Source organism: Dromiciops gliroides, chromosome 4 (genome assembly GCF_019393635.1).
Source record: "Dromiciops gliroides isolate mDroGli1 chromosome 4, mDroGli1.pri, whole genome shotgun sequence".
In the NCBI taxonomy this organism is placed as follows: domain Eukaryota; kingdom Metazoa; phylum Chordata; class Mammalia; order Microbiotheria; family Microbiotheriidae; genus Dromiciops; species Dromiciops gliroides.
This window is the reverse complement of record NC_057864.1, coordinates 184,001,189-184,019,409: the sequence shown is the minus strand read 5'-3', so window position 1 is coordinate 184,019,409 and position 18,221 is coordinate 184,001,189. Positions and strand designations below refer to the sequence as shown.

Genomic DNA, 18,221 nt, shown 5'->3' with positions numbered 1-18,221 from the left:
ACCTATGTTCATGAAGGGAGCAGACACAGGGGAAGATGTTACACATTTTCACATGCTCCTACTTCTATACTCCTCCACACTCTGATATAGCCACCCACACATCAACACATTCCTGCACACCTGACATCCTCACACACTCACATAACCTGGCCCAACACCTACATTCTTTCTGACCCTATCCTCCCCCTGTGACTCAGAGCATCCTGGAGATGAAATAGTTAAAGGCTCAAGCCCCCGTCCCCCTCCCTGCTGCCCTCTCCACACTCCCCCACCCCCATTATCCACCCTGCTGGACTCCATCAATAATGCAGCTTCTAGTTCTGGGGATCCAGCAGGGGGCCCCCAGCCTGAGGTCCCCCCCCCAACCTGGTTCCAACTCTCTACACCACCTCCTTCCAGTTCCCAAAGAGAAAACAGTTCTCCTCTCATTGGTCACCTTTCTAAACACACTCTGGGAAACTACCTAAGCTTAAGGGGGCTGGGGTGGGACCCTGAGGCCAGGGCCCAAGGGAAGGTGCAGAAAGGACCAAGACAGACAGACTCTCTCTCTCACACACACACACACACACACACACTCACTCACTCACTCAGGCATTGCACACAGAGACAGAGAGACTGAGAGAAACAGAAAGAGTGAGAGACAGAGAGACACACAGAGAGACAGAGAGTGAGAAGAGAAGGGAAGGAAAAAAAAGCCTGCAAATCCTCATTTCCCCATCGTTCAGTACTGTATTTTTATCTGTGCGTGAACAGTCCTCCTCCACACGTTGCCTGCCTGTCACCGCACCCTCTGAGGGGAAGGGGAGGGGAGAGAAGGGGAGGGGAGAGGGGAAGGAAAAGGAGGGAGGCGAGCGGGGGAGCAGAGCCCCAGGAGAAGAACGGCTCGGGACCCACAGGCTCCTCCGGTTCCCGGACCGCAAAGGCAAGAGCAGAAGGCTCCACCTCAACCTCCCGGTCCCCACCATGGATCCCAAAGACCGAAAGAAGATTCAGTTCTCCGTGCCTGCGCCTCCGAGCCAGCTCGACCCTCGCCAGGTGGAGATGGTAAGCGGAAAAGGGGGCACAGTGGGCTCGGAGGGCGCTCGATGTCACTGCGGTCACCCAGGGCGAACTCTATCCCCTTCTCTCTGGCCCGGGAGGCACCCACCTCCCTTCTAACATTCTACTTGACTTTCTCTTCCCCCTCCCTAGGATACCTGTCCTACCCACCAAATGCCAGGCTAAACTCCTGCCTGCTAGAGGATGAGGAGTTTGGGGCTAGGGGCAAGGGGTGAGGATGGGTGGTACAGGCGGCAAGCGGGGTCCGCCGTGACGGGAGGTCCTGCCACCCAGGGGAATGTTAACCTGGGAATTGGATGGGGAGAGAAGCGAAGCTCTCAAAGTTAGCTGGAGAGTTGGTCAACTTTTTCCTGGGGCACCAGTTCCCCCTCCTTCCCCCTAGCTCTTTCAGCCAGAGCCAGGCAGCCAGGGGGACTGGGGCGCTTGTGGGTCAAGCCCATGAATGGATCACCAAGGGAACTTTCCAAGCTCCTCTAATCCGCTCCACCACATATGTACTGTCCCCATTCCTCCCCCACAGCAACGCTGCCTCCTATCTGAGAGCCGCTGGACTGAAAGGACATTAGCAAAGTGTGTGCCTTTCCCAAGGGACCCCAACACTGACCCCATTATTCCTATCCCCTGAAGAACCACTTCTTGCTTTCTCCCTCACCAAGTACCTTGGACCCTCTCTCTAGCTAACCATTATTCGCTCATTCTGGCCCCATTCATCTCCTTTGGGGATGAGGTACTAGGCTCTCCTGGGACCCTTAGAGTCCCCTTGTGGGGCTTTGGGAAATGCTTCCCCCTCATATCTTCCCCTCCCCCACCTTCAAAAAGGAAACAATCTGCAGCCCTGACTACAGAACAGCCAGACCTACCCCAGGACCCTTCCCCTAGATCGTTTCAAAATAATGTTTGTTGAAATGAAGCTAACCCCATGCCCAACTCTAGAGAAAAATAGCCCAGCATTCTCGAGACTCCGTCCTGGGAGTTTAACGCTCCCCCAAAGGATCACTGGCTCAGTGGGGGTGGATTGTGGGGGTCTGGTCTCTTTTGGACCCGTCGAGAATGGCGGACGTATCACCTGCTGCTGAAATCTAGCTGATTCTGAAGAAAAGCGAAGAAAGTGAGAGTCCCAGCTCTAAAGGAACCATTAAGTGGGTTGGGGGAGGGATTAAGGACTATAATATCAGTAACGAGAATCTCTCATATTTGTGTATCAATTTACAGTCTAAAATACATTTTCACATACATGGGCTCATTTTGGAGGGGAGATAGCGGGTGCCTTGGATCTAAGCAGCATTTTTTTTTTCTGGTTGGGGACAGAGTGGGGGAAGGGTTGGTAATCAGGCATGGGGGAGATAATTATTGGATCTTAACTCTCACCTGGTTCTCTTTGTGAATTTCCCTGGAGCCCACAGAGGGGACCTAATTAATTGAAGTCGTTGCCACTTTTGGATCTCGGGCACTGGAAGAAGCTCAGGGGCTAAAACCACTGGCTTCTTGGCATAGCATGGACACCCAGGGAGTGCCTTTCACTTCCAGCCCTCTTGGGACTCAGGTTCATTCAATCAGGGGTCCTACATCAGAGTCCAGCCCTATTAAGGGACCCCTGGAGAGAGAGAGAGACCCTCCACAGAAGATTCCCAGACCCAGCAAGATATCATAAAAGAGGATTAGACAGAGAGAATCCATAGAGGGGTAGAGAGACCCCCCAGAAGAACTAGGGCATAAATCTTTTCCACCTGGGGACTGGCATAATGCAAGATAGAGATGCTTCCAGTGCTTACAGGGCCCATCTCCTCTACCTCATCTCCCTCCGCAGGTAGATTGGGTTTCCCCAGGAGCCCTTGAATTGACCTACAGGAGGGCAGTGCCAAGTGGAACATGAGGGCATCTTCCTCTGAATAGCACAGCCCTGGCAACTGAAGCCAAACTCAGATGTGTTTCCTCTCTGACTCCCTCAAAGACTGAGGAAACATTCCATTTTCCCAGGTCCATGATTTAGGATTGAGGGAGGAGATGTCTTTATAGATGGCCACTTGAATTGGCCCCTAGGGAACTCAGATTCCTGTCTCCTGGTGGGTGTAAGGGTCAAAACAGAGTGTCTGCAGCATTCACTGTCCTGGCCCTCACTTTCTTTCTGTTTCTGCAGATTCGCCGCAGAAGACCAACCCCCGCCATGTTGTTCCGTGTTTCGGAGCACTCTTCTCCAGGTGAGGTCCCTCCACATAGAGGTGGGGTTCAGGCACTGGTGTTCCCCTGTAGCTCAGCGAATCTTGTAGGTCCCCATTCTAACCACTACTATCTACTCTTCTAGACCTTTCCATCCTTGGGTTCTGCATGTCCCTCAGCCCCCTCCTGTTCAGATAGCCCATTTGCCCCATCCCACTGGGCGATGTCTACCTCCTCCAGCAGTCCTGGGAAATGCCCTGGTAGTAGGAAGAAGGCTAAAGACTTGGGGTCAGTCTAGGAGCTTGGATCCCTGAGGTCCTCACTTGCCAAACCTAGCCCACAAACAGGCAGGAGAGGTCCCAAGCTGGTTCCCCCCAAACACTGTCTTGAAGACTACAGCTTGGGGACAATAACACTGATTCCATTGTCTGGTTTTTTTTTGGTTTGTTTTGTTTTTTCTGTCTGATCCTGGTCTGGTTCCAGAGGAAGAGGCTTCTCCCTATCAGGTAAGAGTTTCCCAAAGAAATATAAACAGGTAGGGTCACCTAGGTCAATTCAACCAATTTGATTTAATTCAACAAACATTTATTAAACATCTACTATGTACAAAGTACTATGTCCTTTGGGGGGGGGGAGTGCCACCCTATCAACAAAGTGGCTGAGCTGTTGACTTAGAAAATAAATTTACATACGAAGTTCCATCTCATTCAAAAGTTATTCCCGTCTGCCCTTGACCCACAGATAGACAGAACTAGACAGGACTTTAGTGATCATTTAGTCTAGGGTTTCTTAACCTGGGATCTAGAACTAGTGATAGATTTCAGGGGATCTGTGAAGTTAGATGGGAAAAAATTGACATCTTAATTTTCACTAACTGAAATTGAGTCTCTCCTTCCATTATGATTAAAAAAAAAAAATCATTATTCCTTGAAGGGGTCTAAAGGCTCCAGCAGATTGCCAAAGGGGTCCAGGACACAAAAAATGCAGCTAAGGGCCCCTGATGTAGTCCAGCACCCCTCATTTTTTACAAGAGAGGAAATGGGCCCAGAGAATGAAAGTGAGGTTCAGAGCTCCAACACTTCTTACCTCTCTGATCTCACTCCAGCTCCTATACTCTAAACAGGATCTGGTCCAGGACATAGGGTGGGGCCTAGTGAGCTCCAGTGAATTGGAGGCAGTGCCAATAGGCAAGTAATTTATAGGCTCATTACTGGTTCTAGGGTACCTCTGACTCTTGCCTTATCAATTTCCCCCTTTTCTAAAGGCATCAGTGACCAAGGTGTGCAACTCCATGAGCCACCCTCAGAGGCTAGCCTAATCCTACGCAACCTGTGGTATCAGAGACAATTTGCTCAGCTTCCTTTTGCTATCTAGGCAGGGATGCAGGTTACTATGGAGGGACCAAGAAGGAAAGAATACTTGGGAAAAAGATAGGGTGGGCATGGGAAAGGGAGCCAAGGGGTTGTGAGAGGGGGGTAAAGAAGATGTGGTAGAATGAGTGTCTTTGCTCTGTTAACCCCAAGCTTTCCCTCTGGCAGAGATCCTCTGGCGAGGGGCACCACCTCAAGACCAAGAGACCCAACCCCTGTGCTTACACTCCCCCTTCTCTGAAAGGTACCAATTATTCCTCTATCTGTTCCTTGCCTCCTTTCTGGGCCTGGAGCTCAGAGCACAGACGTTGGGGATGGAGGGAATAAATTAAATTCAGTAAGTGCCCACTATGTTCTAGACACTGTGCTATGTTCTAGAGATACAAAAACAAAAATGAAGTTGTCCCTGAGCTCAAGGAGATTCCTTTTTATCAAGAGGATACAGCATGTACAAAATGCCTACCAAGAAATACAAAGTAACTTCTAAGGGGACCACTAACAAGTAGGGAATCAGGAAAGGCCTTCTTAATGAAAGCTAAGATTTCCAAGAGGCAGAGGTGAAAAGGGAAAGCGTCACAGGCAGAGGGGATGGCCTAGGCCAAAGCTTCTTAAACTGGGGGTCACAACTCTATATGGGGTCCTGTACCTGAATGTGGGGGTTGCAAAAAAAATTTGGCAACAGTAAAAGGTTATGTATACCTATCTTATAGACCTACATACCTGGGATCGAGTAAAAATTTCTTGGGTGAAAAGGGATCTCAAGTGAAAAGAGTTTAAGAAGCCCTGGACTAGGCAAGGGCATATTGGGTGGAACATCAAATATCGCATACTGAGCAACAGCAAATAGGACAGATCAGTTGGAACCAAGAGTGCTTGAAGGGAGACTATATAATCAGCTCAGAAAGATAGGGTGGAAACATGTTGATTTCTCTTTCTTGACTGTACTTATTTGTAACAAGGGAGGGCTCTGCTGAGAGAAAGGGGTACAGTTGAGGAATCAGTAGAAAGTGACAGTGATAGTGCTTACTTCGAAGCACATATACTAAAATTGGAATGATATAGAGATTAGCATGGCCCCTGCACAAGGATGACATGCATATTTGTGAAGAAAGTGACAAAAAAAAGAGTATCAATAAAGCATTAAAAATTAAATTAAACTTTTTTTTAGAAAAGAAAAACCGGAGCCCAGTTGCAAAGGGCTTTAAATGGCAAACAGAAGAGTTGGTATTTTATCCTATCTGGACCAGGGAATGATTCAGTCAGATCTGTGCTTTAGGAATATCAATTTGGTGACCATATGGAAAATGAACTGGAGAGGGTGAAAGTTGGATTCAGGAAGACCTCTTTAGTGGAGGCATCTCTGAAATAGGTTATTTTCTTCCATAAATCCCCATCCCTCCTCATGTAATTCAGCTTTGTGGATTATCCTGAAAAGATTTTCTTTAAGCCTTAAAAAAAAATCAGGTAGCAGAACCTAAAGAAATGTCTATGGGTCTTAAATAATAAAATAAAAGTTCCCGTTTCTATAGGGCCCCATGGTTTACAAAGTACTATTTTGGCCTTCCTAAGGAAAGAAACTGTGTGGTATAGAGAAAAGGGTACTGAATTTGGAGTCAAAAGACCTGGGTTTGAGCCCCAATTCTTTGACTTCTTACCTGACTGAGGATAGTGTGTGACCTTGGGCAAGTCACTTACTTCACCATCTCCATCCTCTATTACCTCCTCCATAAAATTATCTGGGGGATGGGGGGGGGGTGAATGATGGATGATTGTCAAAATTCTCTAAAATTTCTTCCTACTATAAATCCTATTGTCCAAACTTTAAGAAATAGACCCAACCCTTGACCCACTTTGTATGTTCAACCAGTTTCCTCTTTACCACCCCATCCTCATCTGTGAGATTGAGACAGGGAGGGAGGGAAGCGACAGGTCCTCCTTCTCCATTCCATTGAAGGAGGAGGAATCCCTACAATATCATCGTCTTCCTCATTTCCCTTTCCATGTGTTTGCAAAGCTTTACATAGGCTGAATCTATCTCTGTTCTTCTGTGTCGAACATTTTCAAAATAGTTACAGGTGTATCCATATGCATATTTATGTATTAGGAGGGGAGATGTCTCCTAGGCATCATCTCTTGGGTTTTTCCCCAGCTCATCGCCCCCTTCTGAGCACTATGTGGGGCTAAGTACTTAAAAGCCTCCCCCCCCCCTTCAATTCCTGCCGAGGCTCTTCCTGAAGCCCTTCCCTTCGTTCTGTCTCCCTTCCCTTCCCCAGGCCGGAAAGAGTGTAATGAAAGCTCCTGGAGTGGGGGTGGCTCTAACTAGCATAGCATGCCAGCCAAGGTCAACAGGTGCATCCAACTTGGGAGTGGAAGCAGGAGGGAGATGGGACTGTAGCCTCTTAGAGGTAACTGGTTGGCTCCCATTCCTGGGCCCCTGGGTCACTCCTTTCCTCATCTCCTAGCTGTCAATGTTCCCATCTAAAGAAGAGGGAAGGACACTGAAGTTTCCCCAGGACAGGAAAGCCAATGGGAATGGAACTAGAGCGAGGGATAAGAATAAACTTGGAGAAGGGCTGCCTGGCCACGAGGGTCGAGGGAGGTCCTAGGGGAAGAGTCAACGTCAAGGCATTTTTCCTGCCCAGAAAGAATAGAAAAAAATCACATCCCTAGCCCCACTCCCAAAGGGCTTAGGGGAGAGGCTCCTGGAGACTGAGGGAGGGAGAGGGCCTCAGGAGGACCTAGAAGGGGACTCTTTATGAGTCTATTGATGATTCTGTGGATCTTCTGGGCCAGCCCTGCCCCCTCTCTTAGGTAAAGGCATCTGACTTGGCTGGGCCTGCCAGGGAAGGAGGGCTAGAGGCAGTCTTGTTCCTCTCAGTGGGGATTCACGTTGCCCTGGGAATGTTCCGCTCCTGGGGTCAGGCGGCCAGGGCACTGCAGGTGTTTCAGGCTAGAGGGGTGGCAACTGGCTGAAGGGAGGGCGGCACAGAAAGAGGAATTGGGGAGGGGCAGCCCGGAGTAAAAAGGAGGGAGAAGCTCTAGATAGGCATAGGGACCTGCTTGGATACAGGCTGGGGGAGAGGAGAAATGGGAAGAAGAGACCTAGAGGCAAAGGAAACCAAACTCCTGCATGAGCACAGAGTGTTCACACCACCCAGTAGCTCCCCCCAGCCCCCACTCCCCACCTCTCACACACACCTATTGTTGTTACAGGCTCTGCTCACAGCTCACGAGCTCTGAGATTCTCCTCCCCCGATTCAGCTCAGACTCCTTGCGGGGGGGGGGGGGGGGCGGGGAATGCCTCAGCCTCTGCCTCCTTTCTCTCTGGGTGCCCCCCAATACTACCCCTTCCTCTCCATCAGTACACATCTCTTTTTTTTACAGATTCCTATGCCCATCTCAGCTCTTAAATTCTCCCACCCCTTCCCCCAAGGACTTTGCTAAGTTGTCCCAATGCCCCCTCACCCCCAGGTTCCTTGGACTACTTTGTCCCTTCCCCTGCCTTTTTTTTTTGTCGGGCAATGGGGGTTAAGTGACTTGCCCAGGGTCACACAGCTAGTAAGTGTCAAGTGTCTGAGGCCGGATTTGAACTCAGGTACTCCTGAATCCAGAGCCGGTGCTTTATCCACTTCATCACCTAGCCACTCCCCTTCCCCTGCTTTTGACATAGATCAGGTCTCTGCCTCTCTCTGAATCTCTGTGATTTCCCCTTTGGAAGAAAAGGGAAGAAAAAGCAGCACGAAGAACTCCCAGGTTATTCATTGCTTTGAGATCCTGGATTGTTGGAAGGATCAAATGAGATAAGGTATTAATGTACATCTAGCAATTTGTAAACCTCAAAAAGCTATGCAAATGTTTGTTGTAGCTATTATCCTTATCTTTTATTTATCATCTTGGTCAGGGGCTGGGGTCCACTAGAAAGTGAGAGGTGAGAAACTGGAGGGCACCGGAGAGAGATAACCTTGAGGTAGTGAGACACTGGAGGGAAAAGATTGGAGGCTGAGAATAGACCACGATAGAGGGATGGTTTGAAGGGGACAGGGTAGGAAAGAGGAGAGGGCATGAAGAGGGTAGAAGCTGGTAGGGAGACATTTGGAGAGAGGGAGGGGGCTTGGTCTAAGCTTTTGAGCCTGGACACTGAGGAGGCCTCAGGTTTTAAGGGTTGCTGCAGGCCTCTGGAGCAAGGAATCAAGGACAAGGGTGGAGGGATTTATGATGTTTTTATTGCGTCTCTAACTTTCAGAAAGTCAGGCAGGCTTTAGTGAAGGCCTGGGTCTCCCGGGGTGTGGAGGGAAGGGGGTGGAGGGGCCACTGGGGGCGGGACCAGTGGGCAGACAATGGAGGCACTGTTGCCATACAGGGAGCTGGCAGAAGCCAGGATTGCTCTGCTCCCAGGCTCAGCAGGCAAGATTTCCAGCCAGGATAGGCCCCCCTGGGCCTTCCCTACTGGGGCACCGTGCCAACCTGGGGATCAGGGAAGAGAGAGGGCGTGCCCAAGCAGTGGGGGTTGGGATGAAAGCAGGAAGGAAGCTGGATCTGGCCCACTGAAGAAATACCTGACCTGTGGACTCCCCAAAGAAGGCGATCTCATGTGCACCTTCTTACCTGCATTTCCTTTCCTTGTTGCTCATTGAATCTCTCAATGCTCAGCAATCATTCTCTCCCCTCCCCCACTCCCCTCCCCACTCCCCCGGTATTCTCGAACTTTGCCCTTTCCCCTCCCCTGGTGTCTCTCTACCCCTTGCCCTATTCTCCCAGCCCCTTCATCTCTCCCACTGTCCTTAAAGTATCTGCCCCTCATTTCCCCACTTCTCTGCCCAATAGTCTAAGCTGGAATAGCTCCTAGTCGGGCTCCTCCCTGGCTGTAGGCCTGGCTTGAGGAAGGTGGAACCATGCCTGTGCTGTCCCTGTTGGCAAGGTCTATGCCCAGCCTGCTGTTTGTCAGCCCTATCCAATTGAGGCCTGTAATGACTTCTGCTTTCTAGGTCAATGCAGAGGGAGCTAGGAAGGAGGGGATGTGGGTCAAGCCAGCGGGGGCTGGGCTGGGAACTTTCTGGGTCCCTGGACACTCTGTCTACCTCAATACAACTTGGTATTACCCTCCTTCCATGACTATGAGCACCCTGTGGTGCCCGGAGGGGACAGCCAATACCAACGAGGGTCACTGGGCTGGTATCAAGCTGGACTGCTATCAAGGGTAATCAATGGCAGCGAAATGGAATTGAGAGCACCCATCAGAGTGGGTGGGATGCTCACCCCAAGGCCAACCAGAAACATTGCCAACATGCCAGACTACAATGGGAACAGGAATGATTTTGGAGAGGACCTGGGTTCAAATTCTACCTCTGACATTTATTACCTATGTGACCTTGGGCAAGTCATTGAATTTCCCTAGGTTTTAGTTCCTCTTATCTGAAAAATGGTGGGGGGGGTAAACTAAATGGCCTCTGAGGTCCCTTCCAACTCTATATCTATGATCATATGATTATAGGGCAGAGTGTCCAGGGGCCTCAGACCATTATTGGTCTCTGCTGCCAGGGGAAAAAAAAAGGTTATTTTGGACCAGCACATGCCTGACCTGGCAATGGGGGTAGTGAGAGGTTTCTGTTACACTGGCACATTGTCCTCTGGAAAAATAAAATTTGTTTGCCCAGGTACCCCTATGTCCTTGGGGGGGGGGGACAGCTGGGCGTTTCCTCTGCCCACTGTCACTCTGGCTCCAGAACATGGCCTACTCTCCAGCTGAATCACAGGCCATATTGGCTGCTGGCTTCCTGGCCAGAGAACGTTGACTCAATACTCTGCCCACTTGGTCTTGCCTGGGCTCTGGTGCCTGGCACAAGGTATTTTTTGGGGGGGAGCTTTCCTTTTGCCAGGATCCTGGGGGCCAGAAACTCTACCTCAGAGCTAACCATAGGCACAGCTGGTGCCAAGCAGGCCTCACCCCTCAGACCCTGCAGGGTTTGGCTGCTGAAAGCTGCCCTGACCTTTTCCATGTAAGGGGGCACAAGAATAATGAGTGGTATCCTCTATCTCACAAGTAGGGATGCCATGGTTTCCCACAGTTCTCATCCAGGGCAAATTCCTTGGTTCATCCTCCTATCTGGCCCTAAGTTACCAGGTAGGCATGGATGCCCCATGATGCTCTCTCTGTGCCAGCTGTCCAGCGCATTGCCGAATCACACCTGCAGTCCATCAGCAACCTGAGTGAGAACCAGCCTTCTGATGAAGAAGAAGAAGAAGGTGAGCAGGGAAGTCGAGGGTGTCAGGGAGAGGAGGAGGAAGAAGAAGAAGAGGAGGAAGAAGAGGAGGAAGATGACTCCAGCCAGGCAGAGGTTGTCAAGGGCAGGAAGGAACCTGGTGAGTTAAAAGGCCCGAGATTGCTGGTTCCTTGAGCAGCCCCTTTTGGGCCTGCAGTTTCTCTTATACTTATGAATTGTGTCAAAACTGGGCAGATAGCCTCACTGCCTATGAGACATATTCTAGACCTAAGCTCTGAAACTGAGGAAGGGTACCCACTTCTAGCTCTAATCCAATTCATCCAGAAGATCTTCTCTAAGATATTTTCTGGCTCTAAATATCATGATCTCCTTTAAGACAAAGGGAATATGCTGCCACAGGGAGCTTTAAGGTTAGAATTAGAAAGGTCTTCCCTGCAGGTAAAGGTAGGAGACACAGGATTGAGAATGCTAGAGAGGTCGCTTCTTTGATAGCCTCTACCCACAGACGATGGATACAGATGAGTTTAGAAGCAAAGGAAACGATGAGATGAGCTCTTGAGCTTCCTGTTTCTCCTATGTCTTTCCTCTCAGGACCCCAAACTCAAAGGTGACTCAGGAATCTAAGCCACTGCCCCATGGTGAGGGGAGCAATGCCCTCTAGTGTCTGGATGGAGAATTGAAGTATCTGATTCCCAACCTCTTCCCCTCCTATGTTTAGGAACCAATCAATCAACAAGCATTTATTAAGTGCCTACTATGTGCCACTGTGCTAGACGCAAATGCTGGAGAGACAAATATTTATTTTATTTTATTTTTTTTTTGCGGGGCAGTGGGGGTTAAGTGACTTGCCCACGGTCACACAGCTAGTAAGTGTCAAGTGTCTGAGGCCGGATTTGAACTCAGGAACTCCTGAATCCAGGGCTAGTGCTTTATCCACTGCGCCACCTAGCCGCCCCCTGGAGAGACAAATATAAAGAATGAAACAATACATACTCACTCACAAGGACTGTACAAGAAAGGGATGCTATGAGACAGAGGTGAGAAGGGAGTATATTCCAGGTATGGGAGACAGCCAGTATGAAGGCCCAAGAAGACCCTAAGCATAGTATCTTAGTCTGTCAGAGTTAGAAATAGGCTTAGAGATCATTTAATCTAATCCCTTATTTTGACAGAGGTGGAATTGAAGGCCCTTAAAAAGTGGCAAAGCCCAGGGAATCAATCACAGCTGGGCGTTTGTGTCTAGATTATGGACAGAGGCCTCCAGATACAAGGAGAACCCCCCTCAGAGGGGTTCCCAGACCCAGAAAGATGTCACAGAAGGGTGTCCAGAGAGACCGCATAGAGGAGCTCTTAGATCTAGAAGGATCCTCTAAAAAGAAACTTCCAGATGTAGAGACCCTCCCCAACCCATAAGAACCATACAAGGGGATACCCTAGACCTGGAAAGAGACCCCAGAGAAACACATCAGAAGGAGGCCCCAGCCCCACAGAGGAATCCTGAACTGGGGATATGCCTTGTATAGAAAGTTTCTTAGAACAGGGATAGTATTCATTCTCTTGGTCCCTTGCCACTTTCATAGTGTCTAATCTCTATCCCTTCTGCTGCAGTTTAAGTGTTATTACCATAGGGCCTGTCATACAGAGAAGATAATAATAATAGCTAACATTTATATAGCACTTAAAGGTTTACAATCCCATTTGACCATGGGAATGAAGAAGTGCTAATACTGTCCTGCCCCAGGTAAGAAGGTAAACATTTGATTCTTTATCTCCTCTTCTTGGGGAAGGGGTGAGTGTCAGAATCTCATATTCCTGTAAGTCAACTAATTGTCTGAACTCTTGCCCCCTAATTAATGGCTTTCATTCATTAGAGAGAGAGAGAGAGAGAAATCAGTATATCCTCTTGAATAGGCAAAGCTGGAAGCAGATGAATTGTTTGGAGGGGGCTTTGCTCTCTCTTCCCTCCCCCCCAAAACAACAGTGAACAAAATGGAATATGGACTAGGGAGGAGAGTCTGCCTTTCCTCCGGGAAATTTAGGGAATAGGTAAGAAGGGGACCAATTTGTCAAGGAACAAAACAGTAAACTGGACGAGCAGAGAGAGATGGAGACAATTAAGGCACACATGCGCCATATATACATACACTGAGGAGGCAGAATGGGCTGGAGAAAGATGCAGAAGGAGGGTGAGTGGATAAACAGAGTTCCTTGTCTCTGTTCCTCCCTCTACTCTCCCAACTCAAACTCAATAGCTGTGCAGCTGACTTCTTGTGGCCAGGGCCTGGAGGGGCCGTGGGAGCGGCCACCCCCGCTGGATGAGCCCCAGAAGGATGGAGCCTCTGAAGGCAAGGAAGAGGAAGAAGAGGCTGTGCAGAATGGTGAGAAACAGAGGGCATTGGAGGAGGCACTGAAGAGGTGAAACTCACAAGCAAAGGGGTCGTATCCAGGCTTGAGACTGAAGGACAGGGACTGGTTGAATACCTCGATTGGGGCAGAGGGCCAGATGACACAGGGCAGGCTCAGAGAGAGGGCTGAATACTGAGCTGGTTCGTTGTTGCCTTGCAGAACCCGGTGAGGGGACCCAGCATCCTGGTCCTCCTGTCCCTGGCACATAGATTTCCCGGAATGCTGTTTCCTCCTTCCACCAACAACCCTGATCCCCTAAAGAGGGAGGAAGATGGGGGGACAACACTGTTCCCCCCTCCTTATCCCCTACCTCTCACCTGCCAAGGCTGCAGCTTCTGATACCTAGAAGACCAAGGCTAGTCTATGTGTTTGCTTGTTTGCCCATCCCTTTGCTGATGCCCAGGGCCCCCAGACATTGCTCAGTGCCCACCCTTACCATCCAAACTACTCCCATATCCCCCCCCCCCAGCTGAGGAGGTGAGGTCGGGTTAGTTTTGAGTCCCATTCCTGTCACGGCCTTGCCTCACACTGGAGATTCCAAGGCACTCGACTCAATAATTGAGCCTCCCACCATTTCTATTTCTTGGAGCCCCCTTCTTCTTAGGCATAGGAGACCCACAGGGCAGGACCCTAAGCCCAAGGCGGGGGGAGATTCCTCTGGCTTTAGGAGCTCTCAGCATCTTTCCTTTTGAAGGCCCCCTTGTTGCCCCTTTCTCCTTATTTAGTTTTCCCCAGGGCACAGGGCCCAAGTGTCCCTCCTACTTTTTAGAAATTACCTCCATTCCTACCACTTCGGATGGGGAGCCTAGATGCCTGAGTCCCTGGGAGCCCTTTCCCTCACCCTGAGATGGTCTGGGGGGATTGTGTTTGTTTTGTTTTGCTTTGATGCCAGGAATGCACCTAGCCTATGTATGTGGGGATTTGTACTTGTTCTGGGTGGGAGTGGGACAAAGTTCCCCTCACCCTCAATCTGCCCTGTTGCCCATGTTCCCTTTTCCCTACCTCTGCCAATGGGCCTACTCCCCTCCTTTGCTGGAATAAAGCTTTGTAAATAACTATGCTCTGTCCACAGACTTTGTTTGAAAATATATGGGGTTAGGTTATGGGGGAGTAGAGGAATGGCAGGTAGGGGAAGAATTAGGCTTACAACGTTGAAAGATGGGACACTAGACTTCAGGGATGAGGAGTAACAGTCAGGACCAGAGCATAGGTTACCCTCCTTCCAGTTCAAAGTTTATTTGGGAGGTGTGTGTGTTTGGAGGGGGGGGGGTGTTAATAAGAATTCCCATTCCAGAGATAACAGATTGGGAACTGCTGGGAGGGAAGTTCAAACCCTCTATTTCCTGCCTTCCTGCAAAGACCAACCAGAAGAATCAGAAGAATGGATCGGGTATAGAAGAGATCTCCTGGTTAGTCTCAGTTATTACAGCCTCAGGCAAAACACACTGGAGGAAGAGGTCTGGGTTTTCTCTTTATCCACAGCAATGGGCCTAAAGAGACACTTTCTTATAGTATTCTGGCTAGGCAGGAAGATACAGAAACAAAGCTGTTGAAAAGCACTTTTTTTTTTTGGTGGGGGGTGGGGGGGTGACAAGGAGACAGGAGCTTCCAATCTCACCCAGACTTAGAAGTGCAGCTGCCTCTAGAAATCCAATCCTAACTACTGATCAGTCAAGGAGCCCTGACTCACTCTGTTTTGTCCTGGGTCAGTTCCCTGCTCCTTGGGCAGATGGTTACCTGCCCCAATGCTGGACTTAGTAGAATTAAGCAATCATTTTAACACACCTGTAGCTCAGATACTCCTGAGCTCAAGTGATCCACAACTCAGCCATCAGAATAGCAGGGATCATAGGTATGTGTGTGCCAACACTTTTTTAAAAAGTTGCCTGAAAAAAAAAAAGTTGTTTGTACCTGATGATGCCTGAACTTCATCACCACCCACTCCTTCCTCTGCAGAAACTCTTCTAAGGTCACAAATTACTTCTTTATTTCAACTCTAATATGCTGTTTTCAATCCTTATTCTCCTTAACATTTCTGTAGCTTTTGAGAGACCTAATGTTGTTGTTCAGTCACGACTGACTCTTCGCAATCCCATGGATTGAATTATAGTATGCCAATGTTGTCCATGAGGTTTTCTTGGCAAAGATATTGGAGGATTTGCCATTTCCTTCTCAGAGAATTAAGGTAAGCAGACGTTAAATGGACTTGCCAAGATCACACAGCTAGTAAGTGTCTGAGGCCAGATTTGAACTCAGGTCTCTCCTGATTCCAGACCCAGAGACTCCCATCCACTGAGCCATCTGGCTGCTGCCTTTTGCCTCCACACACCATTACTTATTAGCTACTTTTTCCACCTTGAATCCAGAAACTTTATACTCTTATGGCTCTCTTCCATTTTCTTCCCTTACTCCTTATCCTTATTCCCACCTTTAAGATGAGTGTTCCTCCTCAAGGGTATGTTCTTGACTCTTCTTTTCTCTCCTTTCTCTCCCTTGGAAATCTCATTCGTGTCTATAGCTATCTATCATATCGCCCTTACTAAAGCAGAGGTCTGACACCACCATCATCATCCCCATTCAGTAAACTGCTATGATTCCCTGTCACCTCCAAGATCAAATAGAAAGGCGGAGTCTCTGTTGAGCTTTCACAGACCTTCATATACTGGCTCCTTTCCTGTCTTCTTATACTTTATTCCCTTTCACCTTCGCTATGATCCAGGGACACTGCCCTCCTTGCTGTACCTCAGACAAGACATTTAATCAAAATGGATAAAGCAATGGGGCTGGATTTAGGAGGACATGAGTTCAAATCCGACCTCAGACACTTGACACTAGCTGTGTGACCCTGGGCAAGTCACTTAACCCTCATCGTCCTGCAACACCTCCCCAAAAAAACCCCAACCCATTTAATCTCCCGATTCTTCTGATTTTCAGTGGCTGTGCTCTATGTCTAAGATATTGTCCTTCCTCACCTTTGCCTACTAGATTCCCTGGCTTCCTTCAAGTCTTAGCTCAAATCTCACCTAACACAAGAAGCTATTCCTTATCCCCCTTAATGCTAGTGCCATCCTTCTGAGATTATCCCCCATTTGTCCTGTACATCCTTGTCTGTACATTGTTTTGATGTTGTCTCCCCTATCAGACTGTGAGTTAGTTCCTTGAGAGAAGGGACTGTTTGGGCCTTGCTTCAGCACCTAGTTTGATGGCAAGCACATCATAGGTATTTAATAAATGCTTGTTGACGGACTGACTTAAACTGTTGTCTTATCCCAGGTGACTCCCAAATCTGTATCTTCAACCCTGACCTTTCTCCTAAGCTCCAGACCTGTTTTTTCTAACAATTTACAGGATAGCACTACCTGAATTTCCTACTGGAAACTCAAACTGAACATTCCTGAACCCAAACTCATTATATTTGACTCCAGGGCTAAAACCATGGCATTATCTCTGACTCTTCCCTCTCATCTCCAATAAACTACCAAATCAATTCCACTTCTCAGCATACCTCTCCTAGAATAATCTTTGTTATTCATAAAAAGTGTTCATGCCTCCCCTATTTGAAAAATCTTCACTGGATCCCCATTGCTTCCAGAGTGAAGTCTAGACTCCTTTGCATTCCAGGCATTCAAGGCATTTCACAATCAGGCTTATCTCATATTTTGTTGTTTATTCATATCCAACTCTTCATGACCCCATTTGGGTTTTTTTTGGCAAAGATGCTAGAGTGATTTGGTGTTTCCTTCTCTAGCTCATTTTACAGATGAGGAAATGAGGTAAACAGGATTAAGTGACTTACCCAGAGTCACATTAATAGTGTCTTATACCAATGCTGCCCTGACTAAATTGTCAGACTGTGTTTGGGGCCATACAAAGTGGTCTTAGGACCCTAAATTTAAAGATGGAAGGGATATAAAACATCATCTAGTCCAATGCCTTAATTTACAGATGAGGAAAATGAGGCCCAGAGAGTTTGCGATCCAAGGTCAGGGGTAGAAATAATAATAGCTAATATATAGGGTTTACCAAGTATCAGGCAGTCTGCTAAACCCTTTACAAGTATCTCATTTGATCCTCACAACAACCCTGAGGAGATGTTATTATTATCCCCATTTTACAGATGATGAAACTGAGGCAAACATCAGTTAAATAATTTGGCCAGGGTCACACAGCTAGTAAATGTCTGGGGCTACATTTGAACTCAGAGCTTCCTAACTCCAGGTACAGTACTCTGCCCACTGTACCACCTAGCTGCCCACGGCAGAACCAAGGTCTTATGACTTCAAACAGAACTCATGCCACTGTCTCTCATTGAACACCTCTCTGTCCACTTAAAGAGCTCTCTCTCACCTCCATTGTTTTGCTCTACGAGTTCCCTTTCCTTCCTCACCCATCCTTTAAAGTCCAATTCAAATGGCTCCTCCTTCAAGAAGCCCTCTCCAACTTCCACCCCCAAATGCACTCATATAATATAGTTATCGATGTTGGTATCTTATCCCTTTACTGAACTATGAGCTCTATGTGAGTAGGGATTGGGTCTTATCTAAACTTTGCCTCTCCACTAGGACTTAGCACAGAGTTCTCTGCTGTACAACAAACGTCTTTGTTCAATGAATGGTTCCTTAAAGCAGTCTGCAAACTTTTTTGATTATACATTTTTAGTAACTTTTCCCCCCTTAGTGGGCAGGCTTGGGTAGGGCTGGCATTTTCCCAGGGAGCACTTGTCCAGAAGCCGTTGTAGGTACCTGTTTGGGGGATAGGTTATAGCTGACTCGGGTAAGAAGTGCAAGGGATGAGCGTGATGGGTAGTCCTGGGTAGGGTGGGTGTGGCTGACAGAGGAAAGCCCCGGGATTGGCTATTTCCTGGAGGGTGGGACGCTACCCACCTTCCCATCCTCTGATTAGTTCATCATCCATGAGCCATGGACCCGCCCACGGGGGGGGGAATCCCCTGGCCCCTGATTTGGAGATCACTATCTTAGAGGGAAGAAAGTTCTGCATCTCCTCTGTT

At 48.5% G+C, this 18,221-nt stretch overlaps 1 protein-coding gene and 1 non-coding gene across 2 annotated transcripts; both read left to right on the top strand.

Moving 5' to 3' along the window:
• The first annotated feature begins 816 nt into the window (after positions 1 to 816).
• On the top strand, positions 817 to 14,271 carry PPP1R1B (protein phosphatase 1 regulatory inhibitor subunit 1B). Its single transcript, XM_043963834.1, has 7 exons — positions 817 to 1,044; positions 3,197 to 3,257; positions 3,700 to 3,722; positions 4,755 to 4,830; positions 10,746 to 10,946; positions 13,060 to 13,185; positions 13,373 to 14,271. Exons 1-7 carry the CDS (start codon positions 964 to 966, stop codon positions 13,420 to 13,422), a joined length of 618 nt encoding a protein of 205 aa, XP_043819769.1. The 5' UTR covers positions 817 to 963; the 3' UTR covers positions 13,423 to 14,271.
• On the top strand, positions 5,606 to 5,708 carry LOC122726981. The gene has a single exon (XR_006352971.1). It is a non-coding gene; the product is annotated as a U6 spliceosomal RNA (small nuclear RNA).
• Positions 14,272 to 18,221: the final 3,950 nt, after the last annotated feature.

Excerpts from the sequence above, each read along its gene's own strand:
- PPP1R1B (XM_043963834.1), top strand. The coding sequence starts at position 964 with ATGGATCCCAAAGACCGAAAGAAGATTCAGTTCTCCGTGCCTGCGCCT. Across the intron at positions 1,045-3,196 it reads ACCCTCGCCAGGTGGAGATG|ATTCGCCGCAGAAGACCAAC; the intron begins GTAAGCGGAAAA and ends CTGTTTCTGCAG. Across the intron at positions 4,831-10,745 it reads CACTCCCCCTTCTCTGAAAG|CTGTCCAGCGCATTGCCGAA; the intron begins GTACCAATTATT and ends TCTCTGTGCCAG.